The sequence below is a fragment of the Cydia pomonella genome, chromosome 20, assembly GCF_033807575.1.
Source record: "Cydia pomonella isolate Wapato2018A chromosome 20, ilCydPomo1, whole genome shotgun sequence".
Lineage (NCBI taxonomy): Eukaryota > Metazoa > Arthropoda > Insecta > Lepidoptera > Tortricidae > Cydia > Cydia pomonella.
This window is the reverse complement of record NC_084722.1, coordinates 6907145-6931352: the sequence shown is the minus strand read 5'-3', so window position 1 is coordinate 6931352 and position 24208 is coordinate 6907145. Positions and strand designations below refer to the sequence as shown.

The window sequence follows — 24208 nt, the reverse complement described above, 5'->3', positions numbered from 1 at the left end:
TGCGTTCCATGTCATCCTTCCTTTTCAGCGATATCTAGCAGGCGTGACCACTAACCGCCCACTGCGAGTACTTCGAGGTTGAGGAGCTGTCAGTAGCGGCTGTGGTTCTGGACCCGCCACGGGAAGTGTGGGTTTTGCTGGTGATATAGGTGACGGCTGTCCTACAGAGACTGGTGACTGGTCTATAGGTGACGGTTGTCCGACAGGGTCTGGATCTTCTGTTCCTGGCACTGGATCTTTTGTGGCCAGCTCTATAGAATTTTCTGTCGGTTTTAAGTGCCAGGAGTTCCTTTTATAAATTGCACCATCATCAGTCTCTACTTTGTAGGCTCGGTGACCTTCTTCTGTCACTATTTTTGCTGGGACCCAGTTTCGATGACCTTTTCGTAGCATCACGTTTTCATTAGTAACAAACTCTTTATTTTCCTTTTTTCCTCTGTCTGCATATTTCTTTTCGTCTTCTTTAATTTTTTGTAATTGTTTAGTAACATTTCTTATTATTTTTGGTGTAAAGAGTTTAATGTTTGTAGGGAGTAAGGTTTTAGTCCTTCTATTAAACATCCTTTGTGCTGGTGATCCGAGGTCCAGTCGGGGTGTGTTCCTGTGATGCAGTAACGCTAATTGTATGTCTGTGTTGTCTTCCATACATTTTTTCATCAAGTTTTTAGCTTCTTGAACATAGCGTTCTGATAATCCATTGGAGCGTGGAAAATGTGGACTTGATATTCTGTGTTCGAAGTTCCATTCCTTTCTGAATTGTCTAAACTCTTGGCAGTCATATTGTTTACCACCATCAGTCAATAGTATGTCTGGAATTCCAAATGTTGCAAACCAAGATTTCAGATTATCAATTATGTCAAAGCTGGTAACTCCTTTCAGTTCTTTAAGGTCAAAGAATCCTGAGTAGCCATCTGCTATCAATATATAGTCTTTGCCTTTCAAATGAAATAAATCCGTTGCCACAAGACTCCAGGGGCGTTCTGGTGCTGTTTGTACAACAATAGGCTCCATTGGATTATCTTTTTGTACTTTTGCACATGCTGTACAAGATTTCGTGTAATTTACTAAATCCGTAGTCATACCTGGCCAAAATACGTTGTCTCGGGCGAGCCTTATAGTGCCTTGAATACCTTTGTGACCCAGGTGGCATTGTTTCATCACTAGTGGTACCATTGATATGGGTACTAGTACCCTGTCGTTTTTGAAAATGAGGTTGTTATATACACTGAGCGTTTCTCTATAGTGCCAGTATTTTTTTAAGTTATCTGGTAATTGCTCCATTTTTTCAGGCCACCCATCTTGTATAATTTGTTTTAAGGTCTTCAACTCACTGCTATTCTCAATTTCTTGTTTGATTTCTTGTCTTCGATTTTTTGAAAATGGCACGATGGCACATACTTGCAAGTTTTCTGAGTTAACATCTTCACAGTTTAGCTTTTCACAATCTCGACTCAAAGTGTCAGCTACATACATCTCCGAACCCTTTTTATATGTCACTTTGGGGTTATATGGCAAAATCTGGTATAACATTCTTTGCAGTCTTGGTGGTGCACTGGTAAGTGGTTTTCTGAAAATTGTTTCTAAAGGTTTATGATCAGATTCTATTGTTAAGTCCTTGCAACCCCAGATATAGTTATGGAATTTTTTACAAGCCACTAAGATTGCATTGGCTTCTTTTTCCAATTGACTGTAGCCTTGCTCAGTTTTAGTGAAAGATTTAGCACAGTAAGCAATAGGTTTTTCTTTTTGAATCATTACACCACCACAGGCATAACTACTAGCGTCAACAGAGAGCAAAATAGGTGCTTGAGGATCATAAAATCCCAGAACAGGTGGGTTTTTTAACAGCTCTTTTAATTTGAGGAACGCTTCTTCTTGTGGTTGATCCCAAATCCATTCTACATCTTTGTGTAATAATTGTCTTAGGGGGCTGGTAATATCTGCCATATTTTTTATGAATTTTGATAAGTAGGTGATTAAACCTAGAAACCGTTGCAGTTCTTTTATATTTTCTGGTCTCTTAATTTTTGTGATGGTTTCTATTTTTTCTGGGTCGGGCTTTAAGCCTTTGCTAGTTACTATGTGGCCCAGAAATTTGACCTCTTGTGTACTAAATACACACTTTTCTTTATTGAGTTTGAGACCTGCATTCCTAAGCTTTTCCAGTACTTTCTGTGTAGTCTTCTCTAATTCATCCTTACTGGAAGCATGTAGAAGTACATCATCCATTGATACCTCTGTATTTTCCAAGTCCGCTAAGAGTGAGCTCATAACTTGCTGGAAGACTTCTGGAGCTGATGCTAAGCCGAAGGGCATTCTTAAGCAAGAATATCTTCCAAAGGGTGTACTAAATGTGAGATAATCTGATGTGCGGGGTGTCACTTGTAGTTGCCAAAAGCCTTTTCTACAGTCTAGCAGTGTGAACCATTTAGAGCCATGAATTCTGGCAGCAATTTCCTCAAGAGTATTAAGTGGGTAATGTCTCCTTTTTAAATTTTTGTTTATTTCTGAGGGATCTAGGCAAAGTCTTATTTTGTCATTTTTCTTTACCACAACCATAGGTGAAACAGCTGGTGTAGGCTTTGTCACTGGTTTAATTATTTTCTGTTCTACCATGCTATCCAACTCATCTTTGACTTTTTGTCTTATTGTGTGGGGAATTTTACGTGCCGGGCATATTGGTAACTTTGGATTGTCTACTAAATCAATATCATATTTGTACTGTTTCAAGCAACCAATTCCTTCAAACAAGTCATCGTTTATTGTAATAGCATCAATTCTCTTCACTAAATTTAATTTTTCACATGTTTTCCTGCCAAGAATTGGTGACACTTTTTCATCAACAACATAGTATTTAATAAGGTTTTGCCGTCCTTTAATTATAGTCACCAGTTTAGCTTCGCCTAATACTTGCATCTTATGCTTTGAATAGGATGTCAGATATCTGGTTGTTGACGGACTGAGATGTGATTTTGTTCTATCCATTATTTCACGATTAATAACATTGCACCGACTGCCTGAATCAAGTTTGAACATCACTGTGACTCCATTAGGTAAGGTTAATGGCTCATACCAGTCTTCTGTACCCACGTCATCATCAGTATCTATTGATGACACCATGAATCCGTCTTCACTATCATATTCCTCATTCTGGAGAAGTGAATCCACAGTTTTTATTTTACAGCATTTGGTGAGATGGTTTCTCCGGTTACATCTCAAGCATATTTTCTTAAAAGCAGGACAATTTCTCCGGCCATGTATAGTGTCACATCTACCACAATGAAATGTCTCTTCACTTTTATCTTCTCTTTTTTTATTATTCATCTTGATGTTATCTTCTTTTTTTTTAATGTTGGTGTTTTGACTGTTCCAGGTAACCGCATCTACAGTAGGAGCCTGCTTCATTGTTTTTACTTGCATTTTAACTTGCTCCGCTGAGCGGCTGAGGTCAATAGTTTTTTGCAGTGTAAGGTCATGTTCAGCTAACAACTTCTCTCTAAGGGAGTCGCTCCTTACTCCTATTACAATTCTGTCACGAATGAGGCTGTCCTCTAAGGTACCATATTCACAGTTTTTCACTTTACTTTTAAGTTCTGTGAGAAATTCATCAAATGGTTGGCCCTCTTTTTGTATTATGGTATTAAATATATATCTTTCATATGATTCGTTGATCTTTGGAGTGAAGTGATTTGTGAATTTGTCTTTAATGGTTTGTAATTGTAACTTCTCATCACTTGAAAGATTGAACGTATTGTATATAACCACCGCGTCAGGTCCGATACATGCCATGAAGACCGCCACTTGCACCGCTGGTTTTTTCTCTTCCAGGTTTGTAGCGATGGCATACCACTCGAATTGTTGGAGCCACAGCCTCCACGCTTTCGCTACATCTTCATTAGAGTTTATGATGAACTGTTTGGGCGGCTTTATGTTGTTTTCGGCCATTTTTTGATGGCTTTCCCGGGTTTCGGCACCATGTAATGTTAAATGATACTTATAACTGATTTGATAATATTTTAATAGCGATAGTAACGTAAAACATTAATCCTTCGGCACACGGTTGATGACAGCTGACGGATGGAAAACGCGGAAGAGCTCGAACTGCGTTCGTTAAGGATGCGTTCCATGTCAGCAACTAATCCCTAGAGTTGGCGTAAGCACTAATTCTTACGAAAGCCTGCCATCTGACCTTCAAACCCTTATTGGGACCTCCAGTTATCTCACAATAGTTTCCTTCACCGAAAAATATCTAGTACTTAAATATCAAATGATATAGCGTACAAAAGGTCCGAAAAACTTATTGGTACGAGCCGGGGGACTGGAATACGCGACTTTCGGATTGAAAGTCGTACTTTCTTACCACTAGGCTGCCAGTGCTCCATAGCTAGGCTAGCGATCTAAGCTTCAGCCCGATAACATACAGTCAAAGAGGTAAACAACTAATTAGGCATCCAAGTATCAAATTTTGAATACGGGGCCCTAAAAAACTAAAAAGGTGGCCCAAGTGGCGGATAGGTCTGAGGCGGGCAACCCCATATTTCCCGCTGAGGTATATATAGTGCTTTTCTCAAACATGAAATACTAATAAAAATAGGATGATGATGATGATTGTTTCATGTTAGGACATGTGATAGGTTATTCAGTGCATGGGGTATTGAAGGAGAACAAAAATTTGATTATTTTCGCGCTACAACGCACGCCTTTACGCTTTTTTTTCTTTTTTGTGTTTTTTTTATTACTTTGGGAATTCTGCATGACTTTAAAAAAAATCTTTATAGGGCTGTATCTCCTAGACCGTGCGTCGTAGCGCAAAACTAATCAAATTTTTGTCCCCCTTTAGGAAACCCTGACATAAAAAAATAAAACACAAAAAAGAAGACGTTGCCGGCCTAGGCCTGCAATATTTGTATGAAATTCCATTAACGACCTCTTGTCCTAGCCGCACCTGAAACGTCATACTTCGCAGCCTATTATATGGAACATAACATCAATATTTCATTGCATGTTTGAGAAAAAAAAATACACGCTACAGTGGCAGTAGGTATTATTTATGTTACTGTTAATAACGAGAAACTAATATCATTTAATGACCGTCAACCTGAGTGAATAGGGATGCCGGGGGTGAATAGGGACAAAACATGAATTGTGATTTACCTGTCCATTTCTTAATAACTGCCCACACAAATTGTATCATACAAAACTTACTACTATTTTCAATCGAATGATACAATTGGTGTTGGCATTTTGTAAGGAATTGTCAGGTAAATTACATTTTAAGGTTCCATCCCTATATCCAAGGAACCATCCCTATTCACCAAAGTTAACGGTAATAATGTTTCCATTTAGCTAGTTCGATTCATACTTTTTTATGTGTCACTTTTCAAATAAAGAAGAACATTCGACTATCGAGAAAAACCATTACAATAGGTAATATATAGGTAACATGAGAATATGACTTATGTTACTCAAGTTGTATATTTCTCTAGCTCCTCAACTAAAAGAAAACTAGCGCGTTAATTCACGGAACACACAAAAAGTTTCCCGTAATTGGTTCCCAACGGGAAACGAATTTGGCCTTATTTTATGACTGCCAAGAATCGGCAGGCCATTTTCTTTGATTAAATTCGACCGTCTCTTGGGGATCAGCTCTAGCGTTGGAGGAAAAGAACTAGTTGAATTTAGGAAGGCAATTCGACATTTTTATAACTGAACATATAATTAAAACAGAAAATATTACTTTGCTAATCCGCGAAAAGATAACTTCCTAATTAATCAGTGCTAAGCCGTTATACTTGCGTATTTTTACATGCAATTAATGTTCCCACCCTCCTTCCGCGAAAATAAATACGTCCGACAACTGAAAGCTGTGGTCAGTTGTCGGGCGTCAGACCGTCAACATCTCCTAACGATGCCTCGTAGAGAGGCGAAACACGCGTGTCGGGTTTGGTACTTTTGGTGTTGGCTTGTTATATACATTTGCGTATTTATTGTTGCGGTGGGAGGGTGGGAACATTAATTACAAATAAAAATACGCAAGTATAACGGGTTAGCTCTGATTGACTAGCACGTTATCTTTTAGCAAAGTAATCTTTTTTCTTTTAATTAATATGGATTTCCGCAAAGTAACGCCTGATTCTATTCATTATCTGAACATATAGTTTTGATATCATACTACGCGTGTGTTTCGGTTGTATTTGTTCGTTCATGTATTGGAGCGAGTGAGACGCTCCGTGTCAATATAATTTCTAAGAAAAAAAAAACCAACTTCGATGAAGGAGACCGGTGAAAGAAAGATTATTGTTGATTTTGGATTTCATACAATTAAATTAAAAAAATAGTTTTGAAAACCTAATTTGCCTAACAAACATAACGAAGACGACAAATCGCCAAGCGGGAACTATGCGTCGTTGAAGAGTTCCATTCTGATCAGTTCCACTTCATCAAATGTCGCTTTTTTAAATGTAAATGCTCGATTTTTTGATGTAAATACAAAAATCACTATATGTCGATATGTATGCCTTTCACATTTGAAGAGTTCCGTCGATTTCTCGTAGATTCAACCATCAGATCTCGAGCTTGATAAAAATGTGTGTTGAAAACATCAATTATCACTTTTTTAAATGTCTTGACTTGGTGATGAAGATACAAAAATCACTATATGTATGCCTTTAACATTTGAAGAGTTCCCTCAATTTCTCATGGATCTCATCATCAGAACTGAATTTTGAAAAAAAACGGGACCAATATGTATGGATATAAATTTAATCAAAAATTGTATTTACTAAATCGGTTCAGAAATGACGGAGTTTTGAAGTAACACCCATTAATATTACCAAATTAAGAACCTTTTGAAATCGGGTAAAAATCACATCAATTTTGATAAAAAAAAATTACGTTTGGATTGGCCTTCCGATTCTTATAAATAATATTCTGGATAATGGCTTAAAATTTGTTTTTGAAATATCTAAACTTAGCTTTCAAAATCAAAAGTATGACTTTACATGTCTTTTAAAATATAAAAAGAAATATGTAGGTACCTACACTAACTAAAAAATGTAACGAAAAAGATAACGTATCTGAAGGTGAGGATTTATTTATATATATATATATATATATATATATATATACCCACTGAAGTCTGTACCAGATTTAAGACAATTGACACTTATCGGGTTTTAGTCGACATGGATCCGTGAAGTTCAATGAATACCTTAAGGTGTATCTGTCAGCATTAAGGTCACCGTCCGCAGATCAATAAAACTGCCAAAACTCGAACAGCTGGCGGGACCCGGGAACCTGACGCGCCTGCGTACAACAGAGTTGCCAGTGTAGAGCCAATGAAAAACTGGAATATTATTTTTTATGAGAATATTCAGGTGAATATTGAGAATAGGTGAATATTCAGAATGATTACGGCGGATTTATTCGTTATCTTTACAGCAAATATCGGTAAAAGATCGGTGCGGTATCGGTAATATCCAGCATTTGCAACTCGTTTAATAATTTTATATAAAATCGGACGAATTACTTAGATGGTTGGCAGTCCTCAACTGCGTGTTATTCCAGAAACTTCCTGCCTCGCATAGTTAAACTGTGGAATGAGCTATCGCTCGCGGTGTTTCCGAACCGATATGACCTACAAAGTTTTAAAAAAAAGCCGTACTCTCATCTTAAAGACAACAATAGTTAAAACCTATACTAAAGTACCTATACTATTTACCCTTATTTTTTATTATCTTGATTCTATTGAATCTTTATAAAAATGACTATGAAACCGTTATAAAAATAATAAGTCTTTAATTTTGAAATATATATCGAAATGCAAGAACGCGGTTGCCAGCATTCGAATGTCCAAGATTTTCTAAATGGTTAACATGGAAACACTGTTACAAAGTGTCAATGTCGCGAAATATGGAGCGAATTCACTCCAAATTATTTTGTATTTCCATTTATTTATGAATGAAAATGGAACATTACTGACTTAAGTCAATAATAATACAGCGTGTTAATTCATTGTAAACTATTTATTATAACCAACATGAGTGAGACTACTATTTCTGGATGTTGATAAACTATAGTTAATAATTGTTGTTGTTAACAGTAATTGTTGTATTAGATTGTTGTGAAATTGTTGTTGAATATAGTCTTCCGCGAGTTTTAGTGATTTTGAGCTTGTTACTTAAAATATCAAGGCAAAGAGTTGTGTCGTAGGTTGTGTATTAAAATAGATATTGGTGTTATTTTTAAAGGTGAGTACTTTGAGTATGTGACTTATATGCAAATATTTTGCCTCTTATTTATAGTTTCTAAGGGCTCCTAAAACCAGAGATACCTGATGTTATAATAAACTAAACAATACAAAAGAGTTGGCCAAATTGTAAAGATTCAATGGAAAAAATTTTAGGGTGCCGTAATTAACTAGTAATAAACCTTATAGTTTCGCCATGTGATCGTTAGTTAACCAGATAGTTAGCTATAATTTGGCATGGATATGTAAACCAATCATTGCGACAAAGTAGTGCAATAAAAAGTAGAAAAAAATAATTATGTGATCGATAGTTATACAGTGAAACCTGGATAAGTGGGACATCCAAGGGACGAGCAAATTCGTCTCACTTAAAGAGGTATTCCACTTACCCAGGATCTCAGTTACCCAAGTATAAATAAATTGCGGCTCATTTACAGAGAATTGACAACATTTCATATTTCTGACCCTGTAATTTTATTGCTTCTCTACATTTTAATTGAAACGAGGAATACGCTGATAGTTTTTTTTTTCACTAGGAATTGTATTTAATTTATTATAATATTTATAATTATTTAATGTGTACTAATTCTAAAATGCCGTAACTCCAGGTCTACGCTTGAAGCTAGGCTTGTCTCCATCGAAAAAAAAAACTCATTGACACAAGACGTTGTCATTGTCCATGTTTTAAACTGGTCCGTTGTTGTTTTAAAACAATTTTGATAAAATGTCAGATTTCTACGACGATTTTGGATATAATAACGGATATTGATACTTACGTAAAACGACACCTGAGGGCCTACCGCGAACCACGCTCGACGTGTTGCCTCCCTGTCACACTTAGCTACAAATTTACAAGTGCAATAGAGAGGCAACACGTCGAACGTGGTTCGCGGTAGGCCCTCTGGCTTTCATACGGATATAACGTACCGACGGATAAACACTAACGGATGTAAGTAATGTAATTAAAGGTTTGTCCGATATCTTCGACGAATAATTTTTGCAGTAGGTAACGGACGAGACAATATTTGGTATACTTTGGAGGAGTATATGATTATCTCATCGATCCATACATGACTCTGTCCATTATAAAAACGATTGTGGATAGTAACTTAATTATGTCAATAAATTTCTCTTTGTTTTGAATTTCAATCAATACGTCGTATTTAATTGACAATGTCAAATCCAATATTATGACAACTATTTTTTTCTTGTGGTGAATAGCAATGGCATATCACCTATTGTGCCGTAGGATTGGTAAAATTACAACTTTATTTTTATTCTATTGTATTTCTTGTTATAAGCGATATTAAATTTATATAAATATATTGCAGTGTTCAGGAAGCAAAATTCTTCGAAATCATATGTAAAATTTCAGGTGTTATAAGAATGAAATGTTGTCAATTGAGGATATTTCAGTTAAACAGGTGGTTAATAAGGTATTTTGTATGAGTAGTAATATTTAAAAATAAATAAGGTAAAATTATCATTGTTGTATTTATTTTGGAAGTCTGTTTAAATTTGTATTTGAATTTATTTTGAATGATTCTACAAAGGATAGATTTGACTAAATTCCATTTGACATAGTACTTAATTGGGTCTTAGAACTTAAGTAATTTTTTTTTGTTTGTTCGTGTTTGAACTCGTTTTGACACATAAAACAAATGTGGAATTTGTGGATAGAGTAAGAGTTCAACAGTAAAATTTCCAAAATTGATCTGCAATAAAGTCCAAGTTAGAGAGGTCACACAGATACAGAGGTTAATTACTATAACATTCTAAAAAACATTTAAGTAAATGTAATCTTTTAAATATATTCTCAGTAAAAGAGGTAAAATACACTCTATGTCTCAATGTTATAGAGGTTTATTTGATCTTACTAACAGAGGTAATTCAGTGCTGAAGTGTCGGGACTGCACCACGAAACCCAGCCATAGAGGTTTCCCACTTATCCAGGTCTCAGTTATCCATGTGGATTCTTTACTGTCGATTCACCTTTTGGGAAAAAATAATTGGCATTCAACATAAAACGGTCAATTAACCAATATTTATAATATTTAAGGAGTAGCTCGAGTAACTATAGCAACAGTGCCTTAAATACTCATTATTACTATTATGTGGCTTTCTAGTGTCAGACAACATAATTAGCGGTCAGTTTGCTAATCAACATGTTGGCAGCTGTTTGGCAGGCGGCTTTGACCCGACACCCATACTCCCCTGTCCCGGGCACAATCTGGCGTCTCTGAGCTGGATGCAATCTGGATTTACCCGTCAATTACACCAGAGATAAAATACATAAAGACATCTATCTGAAAAGCAAGCGCCAAACGTAAGCAAAGCGCTTCAATTTAGGCAAAAATGTTTTCGTATGTCCACTTGTTCTCCTCTACAGCTCGTTTTTTTAAACCATTTATTCGCTTGCCACAATACACACATCTAAACAAAAAATAATACAAGCAATAGCAAACCCAAAATAAAAATTGAATAAAGAACAAAAAGCATCAATAAAGGTAATGTGTGCTGTGTGCGTTGCAGCAAAACAAAAGGGTTCTGGCTCAGTAATACGCTCCACTCTTTCGGGTGAAGCACTGATAATTCTGCTAGAACCTAATGTAAAAAAAAAAATTATATATATTCCCGTATTCCCGTGAAACATTTTTGATTTTGTAAGCAGGCAGCCTAGTCAAGGTGACAATCGCTTGCGCTTTGTGTCTCTCTATCACTCTTCCATAATAGTGTGACAGTGACAGTTGCGTTTTGTTCGCTACGGAGCGTTAGCGATTGGCATGTTGTCTACAGGGCCAGGTTCGAGAATAGCATGGAATTTTTCTGTCTATTCAGATTTTTGAAAAACTTGGATTTTGGTAAGTGTAAGATTGTCCATTAATATTTATTATTACTATGCTGTGGTATAGCGTCAGTACGTACCGGTCAATTTGCTAATCAACATGTTGGCAGCTGATTGGCAGCTGGCTTCGACCCGACACCTATAATCCCCTGTCCGGAGCATAATCTAACTTCTCTGAGCTGGATGTAGTCTGGATTTATCATTTACTCAGACCAGAGGCAAAGTAAATACTAATATAATAACTTAATCGACAAAAAAACCGTGGCGTTGAAACTATTGTATCGATTTTGAAAAAATGGCTCGCCAATCAATTTAATTACCTGGCTACTTTATATGTATTTTCAAGTTGGAATCGGGCTGTCTGGAATAAACAGTCGTTTCCTGCGGTATTTCTTCAAGAAAAGAGCTTACTCCCTCATTTCAAAGTCCGGCAACGCACTCACAACCCCTCTGGTGTTGCAAGTGTCCATAGGTGACGGTAATCACTTACCATCAGTCAATTCCCCGGCTCGTTTACCTCCTGTATCATAAAAATAAATACAAAAATTGAAGGTCTATAGGAAAAACTGCATAGGCCGGTTATAGCTTTCAAACTTTCTACTTGTTATTTAGTTGTAATTTCAATTTAGATTTTTAAATGGGGCGTTTTATTTAGCTGCAACAGTAAATTCCTGAGCGCCTGTGGATACCGGAATGGCAATTCTGCCCGCGCGGAATCTGTAATCAAGCCAATTGCCCGTTCAGGCGCAAATTCTATTGTCTACCAAACGCAGCTGTTAATTTGGAGGATGCTGCCAAAATAGTCATTGGTTTACAATCGATTTACAATCGCTCACGAAAACAAATGAAATGATTTCAATAAATGTGTAATTTGCTACACGTTGCTACATGTACACGAGTAGTAAGTACGTGTAAGTATCTAGTGTAAGTATTTTATTTTTATTACATGATCAGCTTCTTTAAAATAATATTACAGAGTAATTAAAATAAAAGAGACATTACTGATAATAATAGAAACGTATGGAAAAATATTATTGCTAATATTAATGATTGGCACAAATCGCTCCTAGAACATGGCTCCTTAGGTTTCCTGAGATACTGTACATTTGTCCCAATTATGACATCAGAATGTAATATAAAAAATTGTTTGTGCAACACAAATTTATGATCCAGTGTAGTAGGTACTATGATCCACAAGTTCAATACGTATGAATTAATCAATATCTACTTATATGTATAAGTAATTAACTGTAAACCTAGATTCAATATTTTGCTGTAATATAAGAACATTTATTAAAAAGACAATTTAACACCAATTTAACATCAAGACAGAGGCATGATCCACGACGTCGGCTTCGTCATCATATTATGCACCTATCCTTCAAAATATATATCCACGAGTTCCACAACACGACTCGTCAACGGCCTACCTAGTAGCTATATAAACAATAAACAAATATAAACCTACCCCCTTACGCAGATTTTCACCCGGTCAAAAGTGCCAAAAATACGGTGCCTCGCTGAATGGCTAGTGATATTTGTTGGACCAGGAAAGAACCAGAGCGAGGGCCTTTCTTTCAGCCGTCGCCCTATGTTCTTCACGGATGGCTCGAGAAGAAGCTCGACGAAACTAGCAGGAGCGGGCATTGTGATCCCTAAACTGGGAGAAAATGTATCAATATCTTCTTCTGGTAGAGAATGCCTCGTGGCATTAAGTCCGCCTTTTGTACTATAAGATTGTTTTTCTTTTGTGCAATAAAGATTGAATAAATATCATTGGGTAGATATGCTAGCGTGTTCCAAGCTGAGGTATGTGCAATAGCGCGCTGTGCACGTATAATCAAAGAGAGTGTGAAGCAAGAGGGTGCTGTTGTAATATATACCGACAGCCAGGCAGCACTGAAGGCACTGAAGAAAATATCAGTCACCTCCGCTCTCGTGAGAGAATGTAGAGAGGAGCTAAACTCGATAGGCAAGCAAAGAAGTGTCACGGTGGCATGGGTACCGGGCACCAGGGAGTAACGGGAAACGAGAAAGCAGACGATCTGGCGAGTATAGGGGCGGAGACGGAATACATGGGCCCGGAACCGGCTCTGCCTTTGTCAGCGGATGTCACGAAGGGAGTTATAGAAAAGGTAAAAGAAATGGAAGCACAGAGAGAATGGGAAGAAGAGATTAGCTGGAGACAGTCTAAGATGATGGTCAAGGGCATTGATCACAAATGAACCAGGTATCTTCTGAAACTAGGTAAGAGCAGTCTGAGAATATTGACGGGTATTATTACTGGTCACAACACACTCAATAGACATCTCAAGGTAATGAAAATAAATAGAGATGCCTCCTGTCCACACTGTGGTAAGGAGGAAACTAGCTTCCATCCACTAGCAGAATGTATCATGTACGCGGCCCTGCGATATAATACATTCGGTAGAGATTCACTAATAGAAAACGAACTAAAGGACCTCGAACTTAAAGATGTCCTTCTGTTCTGCAGGAAAACAAGAATATTTGAGGAGATTGCTATGGGAATGCCGCCGGGACAGTAAGCTGCAGCTCCAACTTCAGGGAATTGGGCTGAATGAACGCAACGCGCGATCGACAGCCCGCCTGCTTCCGGCCGGGCGTCCCTACACTACATCTACATCTACATGTTCTTGATAAAGGCTTTGGCCTCGCCACACCTCGACGAGTCTCGACGGCAACTTTGCTGTAATAAAACATATGTGGCTAAAATTGTTTGACGACTAAGTACCTATACTTTTGGACTAGTATTTATAGTCGAGTGTTTTTAAAGAAGGTGCCCAATAATTAGAATAATTCTAAGTCTGCTCGCCAGACATTTTATTTTAATTTTGTTCCAAGGTTGATGCCCATCAAAATTATCCGAATCAAAACTACCTAACTCTAATAGACTCGAGTTATAGCTCGTTAGTGTGCCAAACTTACACAATTTAGATTTGACACAAGTTCTCTAACGAGATTGGATCACGGTCGAAACAATAGTAGTTATGACAACGTCTAGTTTGTAATTGGACTGAAAGTTTGTTAGCGCATATTCATATTGATTTAAATGTTCGTGAGTGGAATGGTTCAGTTGCTGTAACTTTTGCTCTGAATTGCGAATACTTTCTACATTGGCGTAGGGAAACTGGGGTTTGTGAATAGGTAGCTCAATCTGTAGCGCGCGTAATCATTTAACACTGTCTATATTTCAATTCGCTGGGTGGACATTGTAATGAAGGCCTGCCAGGGATCTATACATTACAGGCGCCTTTTATTAAAAAAGCGCGGAAAATCGTGCAGAATTGAGAGCCTTGGTGCACAAAATAACGATCTCATGTGATCGTGACCCTCAGTCATGAGGAAACGAGGATGAAGAAGAAGATATTTCAATTGTATTTTACCTAAAAGAATATTTTTGTACGGGATGGCTCAACAATACGTTGACACAGCTTTTTACTGCGGCATATTTGTGATAATTTTAACAACCGTTTGTGTTTGCGTATCAAAGGTAAAGGAGAATGTTTCGAACATAATACGTTTTTTTAGTTAAATGATTTCTAATTAAGTTTTGTAGAAAACGTGTCTAAAAAGAAAAATATTCGGAAAAAATATTTCGTCTACGTATATTTTGTAACATCGTAAAAGTTTAAATCAATGTTAAGCTGTAACGACTTTTATTGACATGTACGAGTATATATTGTTATATGTGTGCGTGTTTTTACATCGTAAACTTGAATCGTGCTAATCATAGCCCTCCACTTTGCAAAGTGCTTCTATTAGACTGTCATCTCCAATGTAGAATCAGAACTCACACGTCCTATTATGCACAATGGTGTTCCTGTTTTTTATTTTTATTATTTTAAATGTACAGTCAGCAATACTATTCGCTTAGCACCTTTGATACAAATTTCTATGGAGGGGGGGGGGGGGGTGAGGGTCACTTTTATCTGCAGCTGACTATACCTACTTGTTTTGTTGCAGAATCCATAATGCGGTACAAACGGCGTACATCCCAGAGCACAAGGAACACACGTCACTGCGACAAAAAGTATACTATCCGTGAGTACCAACTGATGGTTGTGAAGTCATAATCATTTTTTTTTTATTTATCATTTAAGTGTCCTGTTGCCCACTGTTGAGTATAGGCCCCTCTTCGTGTATGCTACTTATCCCGGTCCTAGGCTAGTCTCATCTAGAAGTGCCCCGCGATCTTCAGAATCTCGTCCAACCAACGAAGTAGCGGACGCCAAACACTTCTTTTATCCGAAAGCGGCTACCAATCCGTTAATATTTTGATCCACTCTGCCTGGCAACATGTTTCTCTCAATTACATTTAAGCTTGGTAATGAAATGACGTGACCCACGTCTCGATCCTTAGAATCATTAGTTGTTATACTCAAATCGACCGGGATATAAACCGTGATTAACCTTTTATATTGTTTTGATTGAGCTTCCGATATTTCGATGCAGTTACATGCATCTTGTTCACGGGTAACTGGAGATAGCAAAACTGTCCTTAGTTGTTTTTATTAACAAAACAATGTGATTTATGTTCAAATAAAAATATTTCCGTGCTGTAAAATACCAAAACCAGCAACAAAAGAATTAGTCCCTGACAACATCCAGCAATGTGTTCCTTGATTTCAAGCAATCACGCATTAAGTCCCTATCTCACACTTACAAAGGTTTCCAATGACAAGCAGAGCTACTGAAACACTAACTTAAGTCATATTTACGCTGATATACGCGTGTGAGCGCATTAATGTGTTTCACTTTTGCATTTGTGTACGAGCATGTTAGGGTTTTGATATGTCTGGAGCATTCCACTGTATCTAACTAACGAAACAGGTCAAGATGGTAGAAAATCAATCAAAGTGTTTTTGTGTCGTAAAAAAGTTTGTAAGAAAAGATAGTAACGTTTCTAAACGTAAGTACCTAAACTACTTTTTATTGCATTTATTTATTTATATTACTTTCTATTATGTTATTCGGAATAAGTATTTCAGCTTACAGCTTGTAAAAGTTACGTTCTTCATTATTGGTACCTTCGAGTTCAGCATAAATATGTATACATTTCTTTACCTTATATGTATGAACTTGACTGAACAATTTGCACATTGATATAAATCCAGAAAGAAAATGAGAAAATGTGGTTGAGGATACCATCATCGTCAGATCAACCGGCACACCCCTACTTAGGATATGGCGGCTGAGATTTAAATATTTTAGGTGAATATATCCGTCTCACTAACGAAAGAGGTTCCTAAAATAAGTGCGATAAGGACAACGCCAGGTTAGGCGAAAAATCCTGCATGAAAATCTCAAAAAACGATGTTTCGTACTCGACTGTTTCCTCCTTCAAAACTTAACGAAATGTAACGAAATTTTGAGATCTAAATGGTAATAAAATTATCTGTGTAGGACTGTTTGACTTTTTAGGCTAATTGATGTCAGTTTTGAATACCATGCTTCTTATTCCGGCCTAGTAAATTAGGTCGTGTTCGCGAATATTTGAAGTACACTAGCGAAACAAAAATATCAAAACAGCCCAACAAAGATATTAATAATAATAATAATCTGTGTTGAACAAATCATTGCTCTAGCTTCAAAACCCACGAAGCACCACCTTTTATGGAGAAATTTGTATGGAGAAATGACCACTGCTGTTGCCTCTTAACTACGGAACTGATTCGATTAAAATGTCCTACACGAACAGCCTTTATCCTCATTAGATCCAGAAATCTTGACCTCATTCAATTGTCAGGCCATTTTGTTTTGGAATGGCACAGACGGCAAATTTTTTTTCACCAGCCACTGCGGATAGAAAATCGACGAACAGTAAACATCCAAGATATGTTTTACATTTTTTCACCTGACCCTTTTGTAATAAGGTACAAAATACGTCTTACCTGGCGATGGTCCTTTAGTGAATAATTAAACAACTGAAACGTGAATAGATATAGGCGCACCTTGCTTTATATTCGCCAGGAAGCAGAGTTGCTATGAAACAGGGCAATAAATGTTACAGCGCACTAAACTGGGTACGGGCCGCAAAGCGTTATGTAAACAACCACTAAATGAAGGCTTTTTGTCACACCGAATCGTAGCAGGAAATTAGTTTATTTTACAAAGTCAAACTTAATGCCAATTAACATTATTAAACTAGTAAACCGAGAGGTAAAACAAAGACTACAGAAAAAAAAACATAGTCACTATTATTATTATATTGTAAATTCTAGAAAATAGGTACGTAAGAAGATTTAAGTCCAAGAGCAAACACGGCAATCTCAGAAACCATTTTAGAATTAAGGACATATTCCCTATAAGTACCTAACTTTGTATCCATGATGGAACATTTCTCACTAGATCCATTTTGGATCTATAGACTGGATCTATCGAGAATGAAGGTTAAATAAGTAGATAGTTATGCTCAATAGAGCATCGGCGATGGCAGCAGCCAAAAACTGTCGAACTGGGTTACTCCCAGGATTGACATTTATGTTTTAATCACCAGATAAGTACTAAATACCACTTGTCAGTTCTAAGTTTTGTCCTGTGGAGTCCCGGAACTTCAACCCTTGATTATAACAGTCATACATAAAAGTATCGCTTTGAATTGCGACATGAACGTTATGACATGATACTTGGGTTTTTATCGCCTACCGTACCATGAACATCATAATGGCCTGTTTCTATATTCTGCTTCTGAAGAAGATAAGTAGTTATTTGTTTGGTTTAATTAGCAGGCACTAATGCTAATGTTACGGCCCCGTGTAACGGAAGCCTTGCGCCGTTAGCCTGGCAGAACAAAGGCTGCCTAAAGTCAACTCCAACCTTTATTAAGCCTTTGCCTCGTATGTAACGTTTGATGATGTGCCTTTGCTATATAACATGTATGTACGTATACTAAATAGAGTTAGAAGTTACTATAAGGTCTAAGGTGAAATAAAAAATACTGAATCGCTTTTAATAGGAAATATAATTTACAGGGTCGAATATTTACTTTGCATGAGTGTCAAGAAGAAAAAGTAGAAAAACTTTTATTCTATGACGGGCAATGTAATTGTGACAGCCTCCCAATCCGATCCTTCAAATCACATCCACCTTATTATTTCGCCCGAACATAAGCTTTTTCATTGCTTGATTAAAACAATGCAAGGAAGCCTCTGAATTTGTCTTATTCATGTAATCTTGTTCATTCCTGTCTAATGCAAGCTTACTAACAAGTTTCTACAAACGTTACGTTACGTTATGTACGTTTGTTCCGCAACGCTGGACTCAGTCCAAACGTTCCCGCCCCCGCCTGGCTGGCGTCTTGCTAACTACAAATTCAACCATCTACATGCCTCATGCATTCTCTTTCCCTCCATTCTCCCTACATGGCTTTATATTATTGGTATGCTTGAGTTTTATTTAAATTTTATTGAGTTACTTTTCATTCTTGTATGAATATTTAAAACATATTCAGCAAAACTTGTTTTAACTATTACAACGACAATGCCTTTTTATTGTGTCTATTCTGAAACTAGCTGTATTGAGAATTGCTCGAAAATATATTCGGTAGCAATTGGATTTGTCGCAAATGTCAAATTCCATGTTTATTCCCAGATTTTTGACAGCAATGCAGCCGGCAACAATGTTGAAATGTTGCGCCGCAAAACTCTAGAGTAGAAGAAGTAATGATGGTGTAGGTGTACTCTGAATATAAACGGTAGGTACCTCTAGGTTTTTCTAGAGGATAAGTACCTAGAAAAATGTGTGCGATGACATCGCAATGATATATCGATAATTTAAAAGTTTTACTGTCGGTTTTAGTGTCTATAAAACTGGCTGGTTGAACTTTACGAGTATATCCTTTAGGCGTGAATTATGCAGCCAAAATTCAGAACCAGACAATTGCAATAGTAAGTATCTTCTAATGATTTTAAGCAAGGTACAATAATTAATTTTATTATATTTTTTTAAAGAGTGTGTTTTTCGACATTTGTGTGGCTTTTTTGGAAAACTATATACGTAATGATTGTGTGAGGAGGGGATTTTAACAAAAAAAAATATAGTGTAGAAGGCACTATTCTACTTTTTAGTTAGTTACCTACTTTATCTAGATATGGACGCTTAAATATCGACATTTGTAGGCAGTACCGACATTTTTATGGCACTATACAACCATTTCTAAGGCGCTGTTGACATATATATGGCGTTTTTTCATATGCGATTTTTCGTATTTCGCATATGTATGGCAGGGCAGTTTTCATTTGAAGGGCAGTCGACATTTGAAAGACCCTGACGACATTTGTATGGCACCTTTCCGAAATTTGTAAGGCACTGTATCGAGATTTGTATGCCACGTTCGACATTTGAATGGTCAAAATACGCCGTACAAATGTTGCCATACAAATGTAGACAAAAATGTGTTTTGCCCATCTTTCGTGTATCATGTAAATTCACGTATTTATGAAAAAAAATATTATTTATTTATGAAAATATACTCATAGTAATAATGTTCATTCTATGTACTTACTTGGAATTTTAGCCTTAGGACAGCAAAAAATGCTCATTTGAAAATTGACCCAGGAAATGATTTACCTACTTATCTAAAACAAGTGATGAAGAACCAACAAAAAAATTATTCTGCTCATTAGTGACCAATGTGATGAAAACGCTAAATGGTCTAACAAAAAAAGTGACTGTGTTTTCATTGTTGGTTCCGTGTGAGTTGACAAATATTTGGGTGACAGCCAAAAACCGAAGAGGACCTACGTTGCGCTCCGGGAAAACAATGGACGAGAGGCTTTGATCCCTTTTTACACGATGGCTGAATGTAAAGGCAAAGGTTTTTTGTATTTCTACTTCATACATACGTACATATCTATTTACGGAAAGGTGTGCAGTGTGGCCTGTGGCTACCACAAGTACGGCACCTACATAAACGCTATGGAGAACAGGGATCGGAACCGGTTTTTTGCAAAAACATCGAAATAACCATATATTTCGGTTTATTTTATACTCTAAATGTAGGACTCAGTTGTGTTTTCAGATAACGACTTCGTATTATTAGATTTCCTAATTAGAAATGAAGTAATTAACAAAGAACGAAAAAATACCGTTTTCGTTCCCATACAAAAAATACCGGTTTCCGATCTCTGATGGAGAACGTAACTTACTTTCTAATGCATCTCGCTCGTAAATAAAATAAAAATAAAAAAGCCTTTTATTTCTTGCAAGTAGTTAACTAGTTACAGTGTCAACATGATTCGGAAAAATTGGAAGGGAATATCTCGTAATTATGATAAGTAGTCAACAATTTCCTTATATTTACAAAAAAAAAAAAAAAAATTTAAATTGTTTTTTTTTTTAAATAACTCTAAGAATATTCCTACGCTATGAAGCAAGAACCCCTTCTCGGGTAAAGGCCTCCTCCAGAGAGAGCCAGTTTGATCGGTCTTGTGCTGTTAGAGTCCACTTTGGGCCAGCAATTTTTGCAATGTCATCGGACCATCGCATGTACGGTCTTCCATCTTTGCGTTTGCCTCTTGGTCCGGGCCACGTAGTTATCTGGTTAGTCCATCTTTTGTCTGCCATTCTTGCGACGTGGCCTGCCCACTTCCATTTCAACTTTTTTGCATAATCTAGTGCATCTATCACATTTGTTTTTTTCCTAATAAGTGTATGTCTAATTTTTTGTATCTTCTTTATATTTGTAACACTGCGTTCCATGCTTCTCTGACACGTTTTTATTTTGTTCTTTACATTATTCGAGAATTTTCAAGTTTATGCGCCATATGTGAGTGATGGAAGCAGACATGAGTCCATAATCTTCCTTTTAAAATGAATCGGTAGATTTTTGCTCTTGAGTACTTCTTTATGACTCCAAAATTTGTTCCAGACAATCTTTATCCTTCTCTCTACTTCAAGCTCATTGTTGCTTCTGTCGAAAGAGATTTGTTTGCCTAGGTATATGAATTCATTAACGTATTCTATTTCGATACCTTCGATAATAAGTGGAATTTTACTGCTGTTTGTCATGACTTTTGTCTTATTAAAATTTATTTCAAGTCCTGCGTCTCTACTAGCTCTCTGTAAAGTACGTAACATGTATTCTATTTCGGAAAAACGTTCGGAAACGAGCAGGATGTCATCAGCAAATCTGAGGTGGTGAAGGTACTTGCCATTTATTCGTATTCCCATGTGTCTCCAGTTTAATTTTCTCATAATTGATTCCAGCACTGCAATAAATAGCTTTGGCGATATAGGATCGCCCTGTCGTACGCCTCTTTCAATTTGTATGGGCGGGCCGATCTTCTCTAGGTGCACTCTGCTTATACTATTTTTGTACAGCTGTTTTAGCACATTAATATATGGAGTCTCTACATGTTGAGCTTTCAGTGATTCCCATATAGACGAGTGGGATAGCGTATCGAAAGCTTTTTTGTAGTCTATAAATGCGACATACAATGGCCTTCTGAACTCTTGATATTTTTCTATCAGGAGCTCTATAGTATGAACATGGTCCATAGTAGAGAACCCGCTTCTAAAACCTGCCTGTTCTATTGGTTGGTTATTTTCTATGGTTTTGCTGATTCTTTTATCAATAATTAAAGAGAAAAGTTTGTATAGACTCGGAAGTAAACTTATGGGTCGATAGTTTCCAATGTCTTCAGGATCGCCCTTTTTGTATAATAGAATAATATTCGACTCTGACCACTGTTTAGGTGTTTGAGCGGTTTTTATTACCATGTTAAATAGATGTGCAAGCGGGTGAGCCAGAGCTGTTGCGGCATGCTTGATTGCCTCGTTGGTAATTCTGTCGGGTCCAGGACTCTTTTCTAATTTTAGTTTTTTAATTTGTTGGATCACTTCTATTTCGGTGATTTGTTCTATTTCGTCCGCATTGTAGTTTAAGTCTTGTTCAGATTGACAGTCATTTTGGGGCATTTTTTCTTTGTAAAGAGCTCTATAAAAATATCTTGCTACCATTAAGATATCGCTTCTGTTTTGAGTTGTTTTTCCCGAGGACTTAACTCCTTCGATCTCGCTCGTACTCGTATATAAGTGCGAGCGAGATTTTTTTTATTTAGGTATGTATAGTTTTAGTTTGTGTTTTTTTATTTGTTTCGGACTTGTCTTTGTCGCTGTATAAAATAAATAATACACAATGTATGACATTATTCTAACGTTATGCAACAACATGCATGGGCAACTGTTGGTTCAATGTCTCCTGTATATGACATCTTATGTACACAGTTAACAGTAAATAAATACTTTCTTTATCTTTACCTTATAATAATATTTATATATTGTTTATTTTTATTTATTTTTAATACGAATGAAGGAGCATATACACACAGTGACGTGTACATTATGCATTGTTACACTTATATTTTGCTGCGTGAATGGCTTAAACTTGTTTGAGCAGCAGTGTGCCCGATTTGTTATTTCACAGATATTCAAATTGTTGAATAATAGCAAAAAAAAAACGTTTAATGGTCGCACTTATCTGCGTAATTGCGTTTTAATGACACTTTATCTGGATCTTTCAACCGTGGGTTGTTAACAAGAACGTTTATTTTATAAAGTATTATAGGGAGCGTCACACGTGCATGAACTGTATTTATGCTTATTCATTGGCGCGAAGTATTATGTCATGTTTCCATTTTTAGATTAAACTACTAGATGGCAGAACTTACTATGCGAAATAGACCCAGCGTTTAGTGTAGGGGGCAGTACCTGCTTAGGAGCATGAATTGTTTTCTCTTTCGATACATGTTACGAGATGGCAGACCCTCCAACACGGTCTCTATAATATGTATAACCCCACTCACTAGATAGACGAATTATAACGGTCTTTTACTCGTACATGTTCTTGTATTTTGTATTTTGACGCACATGCAAATTCCGAAAATATAATTTAAATGCTATAATTATTATAAGTACCTACAGTTGCTGAAAGACTTAACATCACTTAACAATATTTCAAGGACTCAGTTAAAAGTTAAGTCATTAAAAGTTTTCGCTTGCTGAAACGCGATAGGTATCTCAGAATCATGATACTTAATAAGAATTTGGTGATAAATATTGAAGACACTATTAATTAAACTTCACAGCCTTATTTAGAGTGTTCCTTTTTTTTGCCACTTTTTTAGATGCCTATTTTTGTCACTTATTTATTTATAGTCAGGATCACGAGCTTTTTTCATCCTTATAGGAGAAAAAAATAGTCTCAAAAGTCCCATACATTTTTTAAACTTTTGTTACCGCTATACAAAGTATATGGAGAAATGGTAACACAGTAGGAAAAACAATGGGAAATTTTATAACCCCATTAGGATTGAAAGAGCTCGAGCAGAAAAAGCAATGAAAAAATACAAAATTAATGAAAGCGCCATTTTTTTTTTCAAAGAAACACTCTTTAAGGGTTCTGTATTTTAATATTGTAACAAGGGCACCAAATAAATCAAAATCCAAAAACATATTCTATTACGGTAGTTGCACCCGGGGCCCGATTCAGATTTAGCAACTTGTTACGGTTTTGATCTTATTTTGATACCTTGAAAATCGGTCACGCTAATTGGCGCATGCGAAAAATAAAAGTTTATTTGTTAATAAATGTAGCTTAGGAGGTTAACGTAATAAAATAAAATAAAATCCAAAAATGCAAAAAAAAAAAAAAACAAAGACATAAAACGACTTACAAATGCTAAAAAAAAAGTGAAGCGAAAGTCATGCGATGCACGGCGGATCACCATAACTATCGTCGAGGTCTTATCTTAACCATGTCAAATCTATAACAAATTATTAAATTAAAATAGACGTCCCGTGCAACTTCAAACCGGTTTGTGAATTAAACATTTGGTTGTTATGCGTCATGCCAGTTTGAATTTGTGATTTGTCGCTCGAGAATATGCTGATCAGTTGAATGGGTTTTCCTATTTATCGGACGTTTATTCTCAAAGCACAGCCAAGAAGTACGTAGGTAAAAAAATTGGTAACAACTTGTCAAGTGGGTATTCCCCCCCCCCCCACACACACCATTTCTGTGACTTTATGTAAAAGTATCATTAACGACTCCCTAGTCGGTAGGTCAGGAGTCCCGGGTTTGAATCCTAGTAAGG

The 24208-nt window shown here is 36.6% G+C and overlaps 2 protein-coding genes across 2 annotated transcripts in view; one reads left to right on the top strand and one right to left on the bottom strand.

Annotated features, from left to right (window-relative positions):
* Window positions 1-24: 24 nt before the first annotated feature.
* On the bottom strand, window positions 25-3945 carry LOC133529315 (uncharacterized protein K02A2.6-like). Its single transcript, XM_061867011.1, has 2 exons — window positions 789-3945; window positions 25-461 (listed from the first exon to the last, which is right to left on the bottom strand). The coding sequence occupies exons 1-2, from the start codon at window positions 3943-3945 to the stop codon at window positions 25-27; spliced, it is 3594 nt and encodes a 1197-aa protein (XP_061722995.1).
* A 3763-nt stretch (window positions 3946-7708) lies between these two features.
* LOC133529031 (ras-like protein family member 10B) overlaps window positions 7709-24208 on the top strand; it is a 56044-nt gene continuing 39544 nt past the window's right edge. Inside the window, exons 1-2 of the mRNA XM_061866618.1 lie at window positions 7709-8249; window positions 15078-15155. Of these exons, the coding sequence (XP_061722602.1) occupies window positions 15086-15155 (70 nt within the window). The 5' untranslated portion in view covers window positions 7709-8249; window positions 15078-15085. The remainder of the gene's footprint in view (window positions 8250-15077; window positions 15156-24208) is intronic.

What these genes read in the sequence shown, in the direction of transcription:
- LOC133529315 (XM_061867011.1), bottom strand. Translation starts at nt 3,945, where the DNA reads ATGGCCGAAAACAACATAAAGCCGCCCAAACAGTTCATCATAAACTCT. An exon ending in CATACTATTGACTGATGGTG is followed by an intron (nt 462 to 788) that starts GTAAACAATATG and finishes AAAAAATTAAAG; the next exon opens with AAGACGAAAAGAAATATGCA.